This window comes from Cavia porcellus, unplaced genomic scaffold (genome assembly GCF_034190915.1).
Source record: "Cavia porcellus strain 051 isolate PalLab524CR breed Dunkin Hartley unplaced genomic scaffold, mCavPor4.1 scaffold_31, whole genome shotgun sequence".
NCBI classification, from domain to species: domain Eukaryota; kingdom Metazoa; phylum Chordata; class Mammalia; order Rodentia; family Caviidae; genus Cavia; species Cavia porcellus.
Window position 1 is genome coordinate 14,901,924 of NW_026947514.1, and position 17,264 is coordinate 14,919,187.

Genomic DNA, 17,264 nt, shown 5'->3' on the forward strand with positions numbered 1-17,264 from the left:
GTTTGTTGGTTTTGGTTTTGGTTTTTTTGGAAAGAAAGGGGAAGACTTGGTATCCATGATCCTGTGTAACTGGATCAAGCCTACTTTTCTGACTTCATTTCCTGTCTGGTCATTTATTTGCACAAGCCTAGTTTTATTCCCCATTTAATGCTCTTCAGTGTCAGTACTGCTAGATGAACCACATAAATGTTTTGATCAAAACACTTCATTGCCCCTTCACTGACTACAGAATTCATATGAAATATGCATAGATATGGCCCAGCTGTGAAGTGAGAAGATTTTCCCTAGTTTCTGTATGACTTCAGTGAATCTTTTTTTGGAAACCAAAACAGAAAGTTCATAGGGTAGTTCAAACTCTTCCATAATTGTAAACCCTACTTCCCTTTCAAGCATATTGCTTGCCTTTCTTTTTTTTCAAAACTTCCACTTCAGACAGAGGTATACCCAACACTTTCCTGCTTGTGTACCTTTGCTTAAAATGTTCTCTGCCTAGAATACCTGCCCTGCCTACCACTGTCCAGGTCACAGTACAGGAATGCTGTGTTCCCATGACAAGAATAATCTTTTCTGTGCCAAATTTTCATAAGATCTTTGCTCCTTAAATCTTTGTGGCACTTGGTAGGTTCAGCTTGTATTACACTGTTTTTCCCTTTCATGGCTCTGTCACTTTAAAACTTGTGATTCTTTTCTATCCTTGTAATGATGTGCCCAGAGTACGGGTTCAAAAAATATGCATTGAATAAGAAAGTGAGTAGTTTATTGCACTAACTAGTGCATTTGGCTGTCACATCTTAAAATTTTCAAACTCAGTTTTCAAATCCTTTCTTTTCAGGGACTCAGAGTTTTTATCAGGAGCATAATGATGATATTCTGTGCCTCACTGTAAATCAGCACCCCAAATTTATCAACATAGTGGCAACTGGCCAAGTAGGTATGTTTCTGTATTTTAAAAAGAAACAATTTGAAGCATTTGTTTTGTTAAAGTAAATTCAATATTATGGGGAAAATATTTATATATATGGATTTTTAAAAATTGATTTATGTGTAAAGTATACACCAGTTATAAAATTTGCTTCTAAATCTTTCTCTTACTTTACTTCTCTGAGTTAGTTTAGATTAAAATAAACTGTTATATAGTGGTTTAAATAGTTGGGATTAGTACTTTAAAGTTAGCCTCTGTTTGCATTAAATTATTTGAAAGTGAAATCTTGGTTCACTCAATAGAAGGGAGGAAGCCTGTTTCCTAAAGGAATAGAGACCACATTACCTATCTAAACACCTGGCTCTGTGCCTCTTAGATCAGAGTGAATTGCTCTGTAAATTTTTATCAAGCGAATTTATTTATTCATCACACTTACTGCACATCTGCCATGTGCAAGGCACTGATCTTGGTGTGGAGGATACAGTTTGTGATACGACAAAGTCCCTGTATGAGTGAAATTTACAGTCTATGGATAAATTTTTAAGAAGATACTCTTTCTTTACTTCTTTTCTTTCTCTTCTTCTTTGATTAAGCAGTTTTACTTAAGTCAGTGCTACAGTTTCCTTTCAGTTAAGAATTGTCATGGTAATAGATTAATCTCTCAGAAATTTGGCCCTTTTTCCACTTCTTTCCCTTTATTTTGAAAGGCATCAGTATAGAGAATATGGAACAGCTAATTATTTCCCCACTGTCTTTCCAAGGTAAACTCTAGCAGCACACAGGTGAATTTTAAAGCCTATATGTAACTCTGTGGTTTGCCATATTTATATCTTTCCACAAAATAGACAACAAAAATGCTTCACTGATGGCTAATTGAATGTAAGTTCCAAAGAAGAGCAGTGAACAAAGAGGTATATCTTTTCTTCTGAATGTAAAAAGAACTGATCACTAGTTACTTAGCTGCCAAACTTACTTAATATCCCCAAGGCACAAAACATTGGATGTTCATGTTAAAAATCATACAGATCATAGAGGAACTGAAATATTTGATTTTGTGATATTTTAGCCAGTTATATATACACTTTATTTTTTCTTCACTAGAATCTTGGAATCTCAGGGTCAGACATAACCATTTTCTCCAGTTCCTCAGTATATACTTGAAACCTACAACCATTTTATGCCTAATAAAGTAACCTAGCCTTTCCCTAATGAACTCACTTACAAAGTAATTCTTCATCTAGAACAAAAATCTGCCTCTCTGTGATTGTTACTTACTGGTCTCCAATCTTAAGTTGCCTGAAACATATAAACACTTATTGCTGACTTTATATCCTAGTTTTAGAGACAAATGTCATATTCCGAGTTTTATCTAGTACTTCGTTTTAGAAGACCCAAGTTAGACATCTGCCACCTGTAATCTGGGAGTGGGACATGAGAACAGATTACTTTCCATGAGGGAAACTGTATGGTACCATGTCTTGGATATTAGAAATTCCGAAATTATCTTCTGAGTGCTGACTCTGCTTGGGGCCCTGAGTCTTTCCTTAAAGTCCAGCTTCCTTGTAGCAGCCCACACAGCCCCAGTATGTACCCTGGGCGGGCTGCCAAGGGTAGCCAGTCATTGAAGTTTTCCAGTGAACTGCCTCAGCCTTCAGTGGATTCTCACTTTGTGCCGGGCCTTCCTGATCATTATAGGAATGTAGCCATCCAGATAAGAAAATAAAAAATATTTCATTTGTTAATTTTATCTTGATTGATAACTAAAATACTTAGGCCTGCAATGTTCATCTGTACTTATGTCCCAAACTTTGGTCAGGGACAGGCTTGATCTCTTTTATCAGCCAGCCTTCATGTGAATAAGTGCAAGTCCTCTTGCCATTTTGAAGTTATCTGAGTAGGTTCAGTACTAAAAGCAGTATTTCCCATGTGTTCTGTACAGCAGAGTCAAATGCTTTATTCTCTCTGCCTTCAAGTTGCAAGTCAAGACATTATGGGGCATATGTTATCATTAGGTCCTTGAAATCATTTCATATGGATATAAGGCTTGATCAGTGCAAAAAACAATCACCAATCTTGAGTGGATTCCTAAATTTTTAGTCTTTTTTTCTTGCAACTTACTTTTCCAAGTTTTGTTAACAAATATTTCCACCACGTATATGATAAATATATTCTTCTTGCTAAACTTTTATTTACATGGAAAATCTTTCCTTAAAAGAACTTTTTGCTTTTAACTTATACAGCAGCCTGTCATGTCTTTCAAGAGGGTTAGATCTAATTCTTCCCTGCAAATAGGGATGCACTGAGAGTCCAGAGGACCTATTTAGCAGTGAATTTTATACATCAAATTTAGAGTCATATCAGTTTAAATCTTATCAGTAAAATTTTAAAAGTTGTTATAGTTAAATTTTCATGGAACTAATTAAATACAGAGAAAATAAATTTTTATGCAGAGAAACATTAAAAGGTCAAGCATACAGTGTTGACATGTATACAATTAAATTTTACTCAGCATAGTAAAAGTAATTTCATGTTTTATTTAAATTACTTAAACTTTTATGATAATTAGGTTTGCAAATTTTCTGTTAATATTTATGTTACATATGGATAATTATTTTTCTACTGCTTTTCTATTATAGGTGATTCAGCAGACATGTCAGGTAAGGAAAAATCAAGTATCTGTGTTAGTTACATTGCTTGATAATGGTAGCCCAAATTTTTATAAAGTAATAAGATACTTAGGCATATCTTATTACTTGCATTTGAGTCTATTATTTTTCTTTAAAAAGCTTAACTTTTTAAAATGAAAAATATATTATTTAATGCCGATACTGAACTGAATCTGTAAAAATGTAGCTTTTTAAAAACTAATATATTACAACCTTTTTGGTGTACCCATATTCTAAGCACTTGACATATATTATTTCATTTAAACATCACAAGAATTCTTCATGATAATTAATGACTTACTATCATATAGCTGCAAAAGTAGAGGAAGATGGAGCTTGGGAGTCCTCTTACTGGTAGAGATCATGCATAGTATGTGAGAAACTGTGAGTTGACCCTCACCAAGGGGAGATTAAAATTTTAAATATAAATCAATAAATATAATTGTACACTTAAAATAATTTAATACAAATCCCTTGTTCTTGGTTAGGAAGAATAGGTGTAGTGAAAATAGCCACACTTCCAAAATTGTTTACAGATTTAATGCAATCTCCCTATCAAAATACCAATAGCATACCTCACAGAATTAGAGAAAACAATTCTAAAATTCATTTTGAACCAGAAGAGACCGAGAATAGCAAAAGCAATTCTGGGCAACAAAGGCAAGGTCAGAGGCAACATAATCCCTGACTTGAAATTATACTAAAAAGTTACTGTGATAAAAACACAGTGTGTGGTCCTGGCAAAAAAAAAAAAAAAAACAGACCCACAGATCAATAGAACAGATTAAAAGATGCAGGAACAACTCCAGATATACTTAGTCCACCTTATATTTGACAAAGGACCTGAATACCCTCACTGATAGAAAGCCTGTTTAATAAATGTTGCTGGAATAACTGGCTTTTTCCATATGTTGAAGATTAGTGCTAGGCTCATATCTTTCTCCATGCACTAAACTAAAATCAAAATGGATCAAAGATCCAAATATTAAAACAGAAATGCTAAATCTGCTGGAAGATAGAATAGATACAACTCTTGAACACACAGATGTAGGCAAAGACTTTATGAACAAAGCCCTGATTGCACAGGAAGTATCACAAAGAATCAACAATCAGAATCTCATCTTACTAAAAAGCTTTTTGCACAGCAAAAGAAATCACCAACAGAGTGAAGAGACAACACACAGTGGAAAAATTTTTACCAGTTCCTCAAAGAACTACTATCTACTGCACAGCAAGTGCAAGATCATGAGTTTGATTCCCAGTATGAAAAAAAAAACCATCTAGAATTTATAAAGACTTCAAAGCTAGGGATTTAGCTCAGCAGCATAAGTGCCTGCCTTGAAAGCACACAATTGTGATTTCGATCCCCAGTACCAAAAATAAAAACAAAAAAACAAAAAACAAGGCAAAAGAGTCTGATTGCTCCAATTGAAAGAGTGCAGCCTGACACCTTAGTGCATGATCCACACGTATACCTCACAATACAGGGTCTAAGTTGTAGATTTTATTAACGACTTAGGCTGCTTAAACAGAATCTGTGTCAGCTTCCTGGAGTACAACCACACTGAGTATTTGATTCTTCTTAGTGACTTATCCAGAAGATGTGTCCATTCTATAAAACAACCCCATCAAATTAGCAAGAATTTATATGTGGCTCTTGTAAGAATGGACAAAGCTAAAAGAATATATTGATTTATCAGAAAAAAAGAATTTCTGCAGTACAATCAATCAAATGTGAAAAATTCACAAAATCCAAAACCGTTTATAATTTTCTTTTTTCTGTTACTAAGGTGTTAGAGAGTACAACAAAGATGAGCAGCTAGAAAGCCTGTTCCAGTGGACTGCCTGGGTCTTTCAGTGACCATAATAGAGACTTCATTATGGTGTTGATGATGCATTTATGCATACAGTCCCAGACTCGCATATTTTGGATAGTATCTGTTTGAATGAAGATAAACAGGAAGTATTTATTAGTATTAGTAGGCATTTAATCTCATGTGACATAAAAATTTGAGCTGATGCTGATATGGTTCATTATGATTAAGAAGGTATTAATGCTATAGAAGAAACTCAGAACAGATTTTAATTGTTCTACAGAGACTATGACTATCAAGATGAATAGTACCTGCTCAGTTTGTAATAACTACAATTATGGGAGAGAACAGAAGGCATTCATCAACTCTCAGTCTACTGTCAGGCCCTGGCTATTATCAAAGAAAAGATTGAGGAAAAAGGAGGATGTGTTTAGTGTTAAGTTGGAGCCCAAAGTGGTCACACTGAACTTGAGAGGCAGCTGAAGACACTTAACAGAGAAAATGTAGAAGTAAATGGAGATGATAATATAGAAAACATGGAAGCCAAAGCTGAAAAGTAACTTTCTGGGAACCAGAGTCCAATTTGAGGAACACAAAGCAACCCTTTTGGCTATGAACCCTAGATTTGAAAGTTTTCCAATAGTACTGAAAGTGTCAAAGCTGATTTTTTTTTAATTTCCAAGGATGTTCTAGAACATTCAGATAGTAATAAAAAGTCAGAATCAAAGAACAGAATATTCAGAGCTCTTGGAAAATGCTAAAAAAAAAAAAAAAAAAAAAAAAAAACAAGACTCTTGGCCTACAGGAGGATGAGGAAGCACAGGCTAATAGCATAGAAAAGCTATTCACTGAAATTATAGCAGAAAATTCCACATCTGAGGAATGAGATAGACATCCAAATGTACTAGAGGCATTTAGAACTCCAAATACACATGTTCAAAAAACCTCTCCATGACATATCATAGTCAAATTGCCAAAACTTCAGAACAAAGAAAAAATATTAAAAGCTATTTCACATACCAGCTTACAATGAGGAATGTGAACATTGTAAACAATACATAGGTACTAACAGAAAAATTTTAAAAGCTGTTAGAAACACCACAACACTTACAATGGCAAATCTATCATAATATCGGCATGTTTCTCAGCAAAAACTATAAGGCCATGGGGACTTGAAATACACACACACACATACATTTGCTACCCTTGAATAATATATTCTGCAAGACTGTCAAACATCAAAGGAGAAATACCTTCCAAAATAAGTATGAACTAAACAAATTCATGACAATGAAGACAGCATTACAGAAACTACTTAGAAAACAATCACAAGCATAAAATCATAAGAAAAAAACAAATCTCATGGGGGGAATAGATAAATAAGAATCATGAATAAGTAAAACATTGGAAAAACACAAAATGGTAGGAATTAGTACATGCTTTTCGATAATAACACTTAATGTGATAGTCTTAATTCTCCAATTAAAAGTAGCAAGTCAAAAACAAAAATGACCCAACTGTATATTGCATGCAAGAAACACAGCTTGCCTAGAAAGACATACTTACCTGGTTAAAAAAGATACTTTAAACAGCTGGAATCTGAAAGTAAGCAGGAGTAAGCTATACTTGTATATGATAAAGTAGACATCAAATTAGAATTAGTGGGCCAGGAATTTAGCTCAGTGGCATAAGCACATCTCTGGCAAGTACAAGGTCATGAATTCTGTCTCTGATCCAATAAATAAATAAATAAATAAATTAGAATCCGTCAGAAGAGACAAAGCCATATTGGTAAAGGAAACTATTCTCCAAGACAAGGTAACAAGTGTAAATATATACACACTGAATGTTGGAGCACCCAGTTTCATAAAATAAACAGTACTTGACATGAAGGGATATATTAGAATCCAGTACAAGCATGGTGGATGATCACAGTAATATAGGCCATAAAGGAAATCTTAAAAGTACGAAGAAAAAACTGAAATAATCACGTCTCCTATGAGATACAATGGAATGAAATCAGAAATCAGGAAATAAATCATATAGTACACAAACACATGTTGATTAAAGTAATACACTTCTGAAAAGGCAAATGGGTCACTGAAGGAATCAGGAGAAAATTTTACATTCCTAGAGTCAAATAATAATGGAAACAAGGTAATAGAACCTGTGGGAGGAAATGAAAGCAATTCTAAGAAGGAAATATAATTAAAAGTGCCAACATTAGGAAAACAGAGTGATCCCAAATAGTGATACATCTCACAGTTCTGGTCTACCCATGACCTATCAAAATTGAACCAAAAGGATATGAAAGATCTAAGTAGATCAGTAACCAGCAGTAAGATTAAAACCATAACTTAAAAACTCTCCCAATAAAAAAACCAGGGCCCTATGTATACGGCGCCGCGGGCAACAAAAGACGTAACTGTGTTTGGATCAGCTCTCAATATTCATTGTGTACAGCGAAGCTGGATCTGACAAGATCCGCCACCCTCAAGTTTCTTCCTCTTCTGCCCGTTGGGGGCAGAAACACACACTTATATAGGATCTGAGTAACCAATCAATATGAAGCAGAAGTCGCATGCTGATAGGCCACAGTCACCGGTAGCTAGGTAGACACTCATTTTGGCAGGGTTGTTTGCGCGGCAACAGGGACCCGGAAGCAGGAAACGAGCGCCACCTTAGGGGAGCGGCTCGAGCAACCCCCAACACCTATGAATTTACTGCTGAAAAAATGCTCCTTAAGCTTTTCCATCTAATAAAAAGAGGAGGAACACTTCCAAATTTATTCTACAATGCCAAAACTAGATAAAGACATAAAAACAAAAATATAGACCAATATCCATAAAGAGCATAGTTGCAAAAATCCTCAATATTCTTTTTTACTAGTACATATTTGTGATCCATAATTAATGCACTCATCATGGGGAGTTAGTACGTGTACATATCACATGTTAATCCCTTTTACTTTCCCTTTCCCCCTCCCTTTTTCCTTTATCTCAAGATTCCTTCCCATCTGCAAAAGGTCTGCCTTCCTATTATCTAACCTCCACTTTGCTTCTTATAGTTTGAGTTTGTCATATAATATAAACCATGTGATATTTAACCTTTTGCATCTGATTTAGCATTATGGTCTCAAAGTGCATTCCTTTTCCTACAAATTATATAAATGTATCCTTTATTATGGCTGAATAGTGAGTGTGTGTATGTGTCATTTTCTTTTTTCATTCATCTTTTGATCCTATAGACCACTTCCAAGATTTAGGTATTATGAGTTGTACTGTATAAACATAGGTATGCATATATCACTAAAATATAATGACTTTAACTAGGAAGACAGATACCTAGTAGAAGGATAGCTGAGTTGAATGGCATTACCAGTTACAGTTTTTCGAGGCATCTCCACACTGATCTCCATAGTGGTTGTACTAGGTTACATTCTCACCAACAATGTAAAAGAATTCCCTTTTTTATAAAACTGCTGCCTCACCAGCATTTGTTGTGTTATATTTGCTTTGGTTTGTACCAGGAATCGAACTCAGGACCCTGTGCCTGGCAGGCAGGCTCTTGTGCTGCTGAGCATATATCCCTGGCCCTGTTGTTTTTACAGTTCTTGGTGATAGCCATTTTTTCTGGACTAAAATAGACTCTGAGTGTTGTTTTGATTTGCATTTCTATACTAGCCAAAGATGTTGAACACTTTTTTTTCATGAATTTATTGGCCATTTGTACTTTTAAGAAGTATCTGTTGATAGCATTTGCTACTAGGTCTTTTATATGAGGGGTTTAATTTTTTGAGTTCTTTATTCTGTATATTAGTCCTCTGTATTTATTCTTGGTGGTATTTCTTGTGTTTTTGGTGTTCTGTTTGGAAAGTCCTCTGCCTTTGTCATCAGTTTTACCCATTTTGTTTTCGAGCAGATTCAATGTTTCTATCTAGGACTTTGATCAGTTTTTATTTTATTTTAGTGCATGGTGAGAGACATGGGTCTAGACCTAATCTTCTGCATGCACACAACCAGCTTTCCCAGCAGCGTTCTGCTGAAGAGGCTATCTTGTCTCAAGTGTATGCTTTCAGCTGCTTTGTCAGAGGTCACATTGCTGAATGTGCCTCTGGTTGCTTCTGCTTTCTCTACTCTGTTTCGTTGACCCGCATGTTTGTTTTGCTGCTGCCACTATCACTCTTTAGTATAAAATTCAGGACTGTGATGCTTCCTGCTTTGCTTTTATTGCCCAAGATCACTTTTCCTACTCTGAATCTGTTCTGGTTCCCTATAACTTTAGGGTTATTTTTTCTAGTTCTGTAAAGAATGCTGTTGGAATTTGGTTGGAACTGTGGTCATTCTTATAAGACTGCAACTACACTAAACTGAATAAGTGTTAAGTTTTGCAACCAAAGTGCAAAACTTTTACAGTTACCAACAAATTAAGTGGAGAAAAACTGAAAGCATTCCCTTTAAAATGAAGAACAAGACTAAGATGTAGACATTACTGCTGTTTAGTACAGAACTCAAAACTTTAACCAAAGCAGTGTGACAAGAGAAATAAATAAAAGGGATTTATTTATATGTATGAAAGAAAGAAGTCAAAGTATCCTTATTCATAGTTGGTATGATCCTTTATATATATGTCCCCAAAAATTCCACTGAAAGACTTTTAGAACTAGTAAACAAAATTAGCAAAGTATCAGGGTACAAAATCAATACACACCAACAGTGAACCCACCAAGAAAGAAAGAATGCATAGTACCTTCAAAAACTAAACTAGACTACACTACACTGAATAAGCATTAACTCAACCAAAGTGCAAAACTTTTACAGTGAAAACTACTCTACTCTAAAAAAAAAGGAGAGATAAAAGACATCAAAATGAAAAAAAAAACCTGTTCCTGGATAAACAGAATAAATATTGTCAAAATGGCCACAGTTATAGGGAACTAGAGCAGAAAGGTTTTGAGAAATATTGGTGTTATATCTTCCATGAAATTCTTATAAAATTCAGTGATAAATTAATTCATCAGCCTCTGAGGTTTTCCTCAATTGATAGGTGTTTTGTTGCTTCCTTAATTTTATTGTCTGTTTATATTGTTCAGTATTTTTATATCTTCTTGGTTCCATTTTGGTAATTCATATGTGTTTAGGAATCTGTCCAACTCTTGTAAATTCTTCAGCTTGTTGGAGAACAGGAATTTTAAGTAGCTTCTTATAATCTGGATTTCAGGTTGTTGGATATGATATCACATTTTTCATTTCTAATTGCTTTGATATGCGTTTTTTTCCTTCCTTTTTTGGTAAGTTTGGCTAAGGTTTTGTTTATTTTGTTTATTCTTTTGAAGAACCAGCTCTTCGATTCATTGATTCTTTGTATAAGTGTTTGTCTCGATTTCATTAATTTCTACTCTGATATTTTTTACTATAAAGAGAATAAAACAAAAAAGAACAAAGCAGATCAGAACAAAACAGTGCAAACAACACAGGATTTCAAAACAAAACAGGAAGTCAACAATAGTGTCTCTTGTTTTCTTCAAAATTCGACTCTGATCTTTATAATTTCCTTCCTTGTACTTGTTTGGATTTGGATTGTTCTTGTTCAGTTGGGTGTTTTGTTTTGTTTTTTTTTTTAGATCTCTGAAGTGCATCATTTGGTTATTTATTCAGGATCATACTGTTCTTCTAGTGTGGACTTTCAGAGCTACAGGACTGCTTTTATTGGTTCCTGTAGGTTCTGGTATGTTTGTAGTGACATTATCATTTGATTCAGGGAACTGTTTAATTTTTTATTTGATTTCTTCTGTGATTCATCAGTTACTCAGGAATATATCTCTCTCCATGTGTTTACATAAATTCTATGCGTTTTTGTTAATTTCTAGTTTCATTGAACTGTAGTCTGCTAATATGCATGGAATTCTCAATTCTTTTTTTTATGTATTTAAGGAGGCTTTGTAGCCTACTCATGTGGTCCCTTTAGGAGAAAGTTCCATGTGCTGCTAAGAAGAAAGTGTAGTCTATTGTTGTGTTGAGCACTTTGTAGATATCTATTATGTTCATTTGTTCAAAGGTGTGGTTCATTTCTGATATTTATTGATTTTTACTAGTTGATCTACTTGATATTCTGGTCCATTACAATTACACTAGTTTATCTGATATTTTAGATCCAGTATCTTTTTTAAACTTGAGTGTGCTAGTATTTGGTGCATATATGTTTATAATTGTTATCTTTTCTTGTTGAATTATTCCTTTTATTGGTATGTGGTAACCTTATTTTGTATCCGTTTGATTAGTTCAGCTACCTTTTTGTCTTCTTTAAGCTCAGTAATTATATTAAGTTCATTATCTGTTTAGTGATATCATCTTGGAGTTTGATATCTTATTGAACTGTTTTTTATTTCCTTTATTACTTTCTACATTTTGCTGCTTAGTTTTTTATTTCTTCCCCATTGATGCCCACTGGGTTAGCTTTGGAGAGTTCAAGTTTTGGAGACAGTTTGTTGTCTTGATTTTGCATTCTCTGTTTCTGTCTCTGTCTGTCTGTCTGTCTGTTTCACTCTCTCAATGTGTGTGTGTGTTTTGAGGGTTGGTCAGTTAAATTGGAAAGACTCTGTTGCCAGTATAATAAGCTCTTGAATTAGTTTCTGCTTTGCAATTTTGTAACCTTGGCTTTGGTTGCTTTTTGGTACTTGTCTGTCCCTCCCACTTAACTCAGTTCAGACCCAGTCATTGTGTTGTAAAGAGAGAATCCCTACTGCTTATATCAATATCAGCAGGTACAAACATGTATTAATTTATAGCATTTTAAAACTTGCTTTAACAATTTATTCTTTTATCAATAACCCATAAAAACAGTAATGCACTACTACTGACAGGATGTGGTGGGTAGAAGAAGGAAAAAAGGGAAAGGGGAAGTAGGTAGATCAGAAAGATGGAGAAAAGAGAAACAGCAATTGAAAGAAATGGGAGATTGAACTCTATTGATATTATTTTAATAGCTTAAGTAGACATCCAATGGAGAGAATGTGTGGGAGCAAAGAAGGAATGCAGAGGAGGAGAAATGTAATTGGAGATGGAAGGAAGCTATGACAAGGCTAGAATTTATTAATATGCTTATATTTAGCTTGTGTTTGGATCCTTTGTATTGAATTTTATTTGTTTGTATTTAATTTTGTTAAGGGATACCTGACGTGTATATGAAAGGTACTACAGATATTCCTTGTTCAATGAACTACCTGTGTAACGACTGTTCAGACGTATGACCAACCAGTCAGACTTACAACTCATCTTTTTTGTACAGTCCTGTGACTCTTGTTTATAGAGCCTCAGTATCTTTTTTTAGTACAGTTCACGTTGTTTATACAGTACTGTAATTTTTGCTGATTGTACTTTGCAATACAATACTATACTTTTATATTCTGTTATATATAACAGTACTGCATGAGTTATGCAAATAAAAAAGTCAAGTTGGAGTTTTCTTTGACTATTTCTTTGCTCTGAATATTGTAATGTACATTTACATTATGTGTATGTACAATTCCTCAGCAGCCAATTCATTTAACAGTGTCACAAGAATGTAACTTGGGGGGCTGGGGATTTAGCTCAGTGGCATAAGCGCCTGCCTTGCAAGGAGGCAGTCGTGAGTTTGATCCCTGGTACCGATAAAAAGGAAAAAGGCAAAAAAAAAAAAAGAATGTAACTTGGGGCCAGGGATGTAGCTCAGTGGCCTAAGCACCTTCCTAGCAAGTGCAAGGGTCCATCCCTGGTACCAAAAAAAAAGTAACTGGGTCATTAATCAAGGAATATGACTGTACTTGAATTAAAGCACTGGTTAATTCTCTTTCTCCATTTGTATAAGCTAAGTGAGTGGGGAACAAAAAAGAGGGAAGATAAAGGAAGGGTGGGGAAGGAAAGATGGAGGGAAAGAGAAAGCCAAGAAAAAAGGGGAAAGCCAGGTGTAATGGCACATGCCTGTAATCCCGGCAGCCAGGAGGCTGAGGCATGAGATCACTGTGCGCGTTCAAGACCAGCCTAAACTACAAAGTGAAACTCACACACACCCACACACACACATGGAAAAGCAATAACCAGCCTCCCAAAGAAACCCACACAGTTGCAAAAGTACAAAATGAAAGCATTCTCACAGTCAGCGAGTTCTTTCCTCCATGGTCACAAACGGAAAGCTTTGATCTGTAAGTGCAGAGGGGTCTGGACAGATCTTACCCGTACCCCTACTCACTGGAGAATCATGTGACCCAACATGCTGCTTCTCACCCTCTTCACTCTACAGCCAGCTCCTGCTGATCTCAGAGCTGCTCAACACCCATCATTCCTTTGCTGGTTTGTTTGGTATCAGGAATCGAACTCACAATCTTGCGCTTGTCAAGCAGGCGCTTATGCCACTGAGCTAAATCCCCAGCTTCACCCCCCATCATTTGTTCAGTTGCCTGACAGCACCCACTTTCCTGCTGATTTACAGGTAGGCCTTCTGAATGTCTGTTCTCTTCACCTGCCTGGCAAACCGTGTAGCTTCTGCGTTCTCTCCACAGCACTTCTGATCAGCGCACTGCATATCACCCTCTGGCTTCCTTTTTTGTTTTTTGCAAGGCATCCCTTGCCAGTCCCTGAACGTGAACTTGGTGTGCCTCAGCACCCCGCGGGGGGCTGGGAGCAGGGCTCTCGTGTGGGCCCCTGATGGTGGATGGTGGGTAGTGAGCAGGAGAGCCCATGGGCGCCCTCTCGGTGTTTGGGGGAAGAATGGGCAAGTGCACATTCCTGGGCTGTTTATCTAACTTCCCAGGGCCTTGTGGTTTGGTTCACTGTCTCTGCCAGCTCACCACACCCTAGCAGTGTAGCTTTTTCTGCACTCTGGTCCTGGGCCGGCACTTGTTTTCCACTTTCCCAAGAGCCTGCCAGCGCTTTCTGACTCTGCTCTCAGGTTCTGTTTGTCCAGCGCCCTGGTTTGCAGATAGCCCACTCCCTGTGTTCCTTTTCCCGGTGAGGAGGGTTGGAATATTGTGATGCTATTCCAGCGGACTGGTCTCCACTGCAGCGAAGCCTCCCTCCCTCGGGGCAGCCCTCTCCCAGGACAGCCTGCGTGCTGGACCTGGTGCAGGAGACGCCGTGGTCCAGGGGTGGTGCAGCTTCCTTTCCTCAGCGCCCTTGTTCTGGCTTTGGGGTTGGTGGGTTTCTTTAGTTTGCCTTCGCATCGCGGACTTTGCTGCCCCTTCAGAACCTCCCTCACCTAGTGCACGACTTGTCAGCCATCTGTCGGAAGATTCTGCAGACACAACGCAGTAACAAGTCCTGAAGGTGATACGGCACCCCCAGGACGACTCATCCGTGCGTGGAAGACATAAAGCAGCGAATGCAGTACACTGTGTGGTACACGTGGAATCAAGGATTAAACATCACAGGTTCACTTCAGTAAATAAATAAGACGCCCTCAAAAACCAGCATCCCTTTATGATTAAAAAAAAAGAAAACCCTGAAGAAAACAGTTATAGCAGTGTAACCGGCTCCCTGAGTCCTTGTTTGGACACAACACAAAAGGAGACGATGGAACAGCAAGCAAGCAATGGGGAACGATCAGCGTGTGAAATTAAGTTTACCTGTGCCGGACTCCGACTCTGAGTGAAGAAGAACGTTCTGATTTTACTCCAGTGCTTCGATTATTGTGATAAATTTTTCAAACATAAATAACCTGTTTTAGCTGGGCGTAATGGTGCACACTATAATTCTGGCCCTCCGGAGGCTGACGCAGGAGGAATGCTGGAATTGAAGGACAGCGTGGGCTACATAGTGAGTTTTCTATGGCCAGCCTGGACTGCATGGCGAGATCCTGTCTCAAAAAAGGAAACTGTTTCATGATTGGAGAACTTGTCTGTTTCCCCATAGTTTTGATGTTTTACACTTACATAAACCTGAACTTTCTACTTGATATTTATGTTTTAATACACGTTAGCTGCTTTATTTGAAGAATTAGCAGATTTAATTTATAGCCAATGAGATAAAATACAGAAATTAGAATATATGTTAGTGAAATTTATTTCTTCATCAAGAAATAATTTATTTCTTCATCAAGTAATTTAAGGCAGCTTGTCTTGTTTAATGTTACTCAGGTTTTCTAAGATTTATCATACAATCTGAGTAAATGTACTTTAATGTTTACTAATTATGCTTTAAAACCGAATTGGTTGCTGAGTTAACTTAGGTATCCATTTTTATAAGGTACAGATCATTGAGAAAAGACAGTACAGGTGTGTGATGTTCAATGCAGAGCCCTGGGCTGAGGCTGTGGCTGAGTGCAGGGTGCTTGCCCAGCACGTGTGAGGCCCTGGGTTAGATCCCCAGGCTGGGGTGTGGGGCGAACAACCTGAAAGAAACTTTCAAAGCAGCAGAAATGATGGATAATGTATTTTGTAAAGATTTGAGGTTTTATCTTCTCCATGAAATTCTGTTTTTTAAGTTAAGTTATATGTAGCTTTTTACTAGGTAGCTGTATCATTAAAAATTTCCTTCTGCAATCTGTTCAGGTAGTTCCCTATGTGTTACCTTTCTCAGTTGCACCTGCTTTTCATCTGTCCCCCATCGGTATTGGATGTGTGCCTGCGTTTAACATACTTCTTGTGTAGTGTACATGGGATGAAGTTATATATAAAGATTAAAAATGTGTGTAAGACCTGCCCCCTCAGCTGTGCTGGGACCAAATCCCGGCCCGTGCCTGCTGAGACCATTCTGCCACTCTGCTACACTTCCCGCCCCAGGCAGGCCTAATTTGTGATGAGTTGGTTAATATCCTAATTACCCAGTTGGCTTATCTAAGCGCTGTCTTCTCAAAAGTTTGGAATATAGCCTAGAGATATGTCCTAGTCCTCATTTTGTTTTCTTCCCATCCCCTTCTTTTCCTTTTAAAATGTAATCTTAATGCTGAGCTATTCTTTATGAAGTACAGCTTTTTTTTCAGAGATTGATACGTATCACCTATGGAAGTGGAAGCGTCATAACAGGGCAATTACTACTTTTGAATTTTGTCTTTGTTTAGCCACAGCACCTTCTATCCACATCTGGGATGCGGTGAACAAACAGACTTTATCTATCCTAAGATGTTACCATTCAAAAGGAGTGTGTTCAGTCAGCTTCAGTGCCACCGGCAAACTGCTGCTGTCTGTGGGACTGGACCCCGAGCATACCATTACCATCTGGAGATGGCAGGAAGGTAGGATTCTTTTTGTAATGTTTTTAAAGCACAAATGCTTAAAAAAAGAAAAAGAAAAAGAGTGTGGTGACACATGCTTTTAATTCCAGCACTCTGGAGGTGGAGATAAGAGGATCATGAATTCAAAGCCAGCTTAGGCTATAAAGGGAGACTGTCTCAAAAAAAAAATACACACACACACACACACACAAATAAGAAATCTGTATTTAAATTGGTGAAAGTATTATTCACCATAGCCCAGAGTTGGTGGGACTGTAGGTGTTTCATTTTAAAAACCCAGTGAAACAGCCCACAAAGCATAAATTAACAAAACCATTAGGATGATTCACAGGCTGTGGCAGATCAGAGACTCAACGAGCAAATATGTCATTTGCGTGTGATGTGAATTTAAACTCTACCTAGTGAATGACAAGAAAGCGGCTGAGCATGTGTGCTCTCGGGTGGTAGGAAGGAGGAGGGGAGTGCTTGTCCTCCAGGTTCCCGGCCCTGCCAGAGTTTTGCTGAGCCGCCAGCAGTCCAGGACACTTTGTGGAAAGCCACTGGCAGACATTTCTCACCTTTGCAGACAGTTTAGTTTCTGTCAGCCTCTGGATTCCGCTCTTACAGTTCAGATTAGTAAGACAACATAGAAACAAGCGTTTTAGTAAAATTTTATTT

The 17,264-nt window shown here is 37.1% G+C and overlaps 1 protein-coding gene across 13 annotated transcripts in view; it reads left to right on the plus strand.

Annotated features, from left to right (window-relative positions):
• Nucleotides 1–17,264, plus strand: part of Eml5 (EMAP like 5) — a 205,438-nt gene that overhangs the window by 178,816 nt on the left and 9,358 nt on the right. For all 13 annotated transcript variants that reach the window (XR_010044824.1, XR_010044825.1, XM_063240926.1 and 10 more), the window contains 3 exons: nucleotides 833–931; nucleotides 3,559–3,579; nucleotides 16,434–16,607. Coding sequence is in view for 11 of the 13 variants with exons in the window: in XM_063240926.1 (XP_063096996.1) it covers nucleotides 833–931; nucleotides 3,559–3,579; nucleotides 16,434–16,607 (294 nt within the window). In the remaining 2 variants the exon portion in view is untranslated. The remainder of the gene's footprint in view (nucleotides 1–832; nucleotides 932–3,558; nucleotides 3,580–16,433; nucleotides 16,608–17,264) is intronic.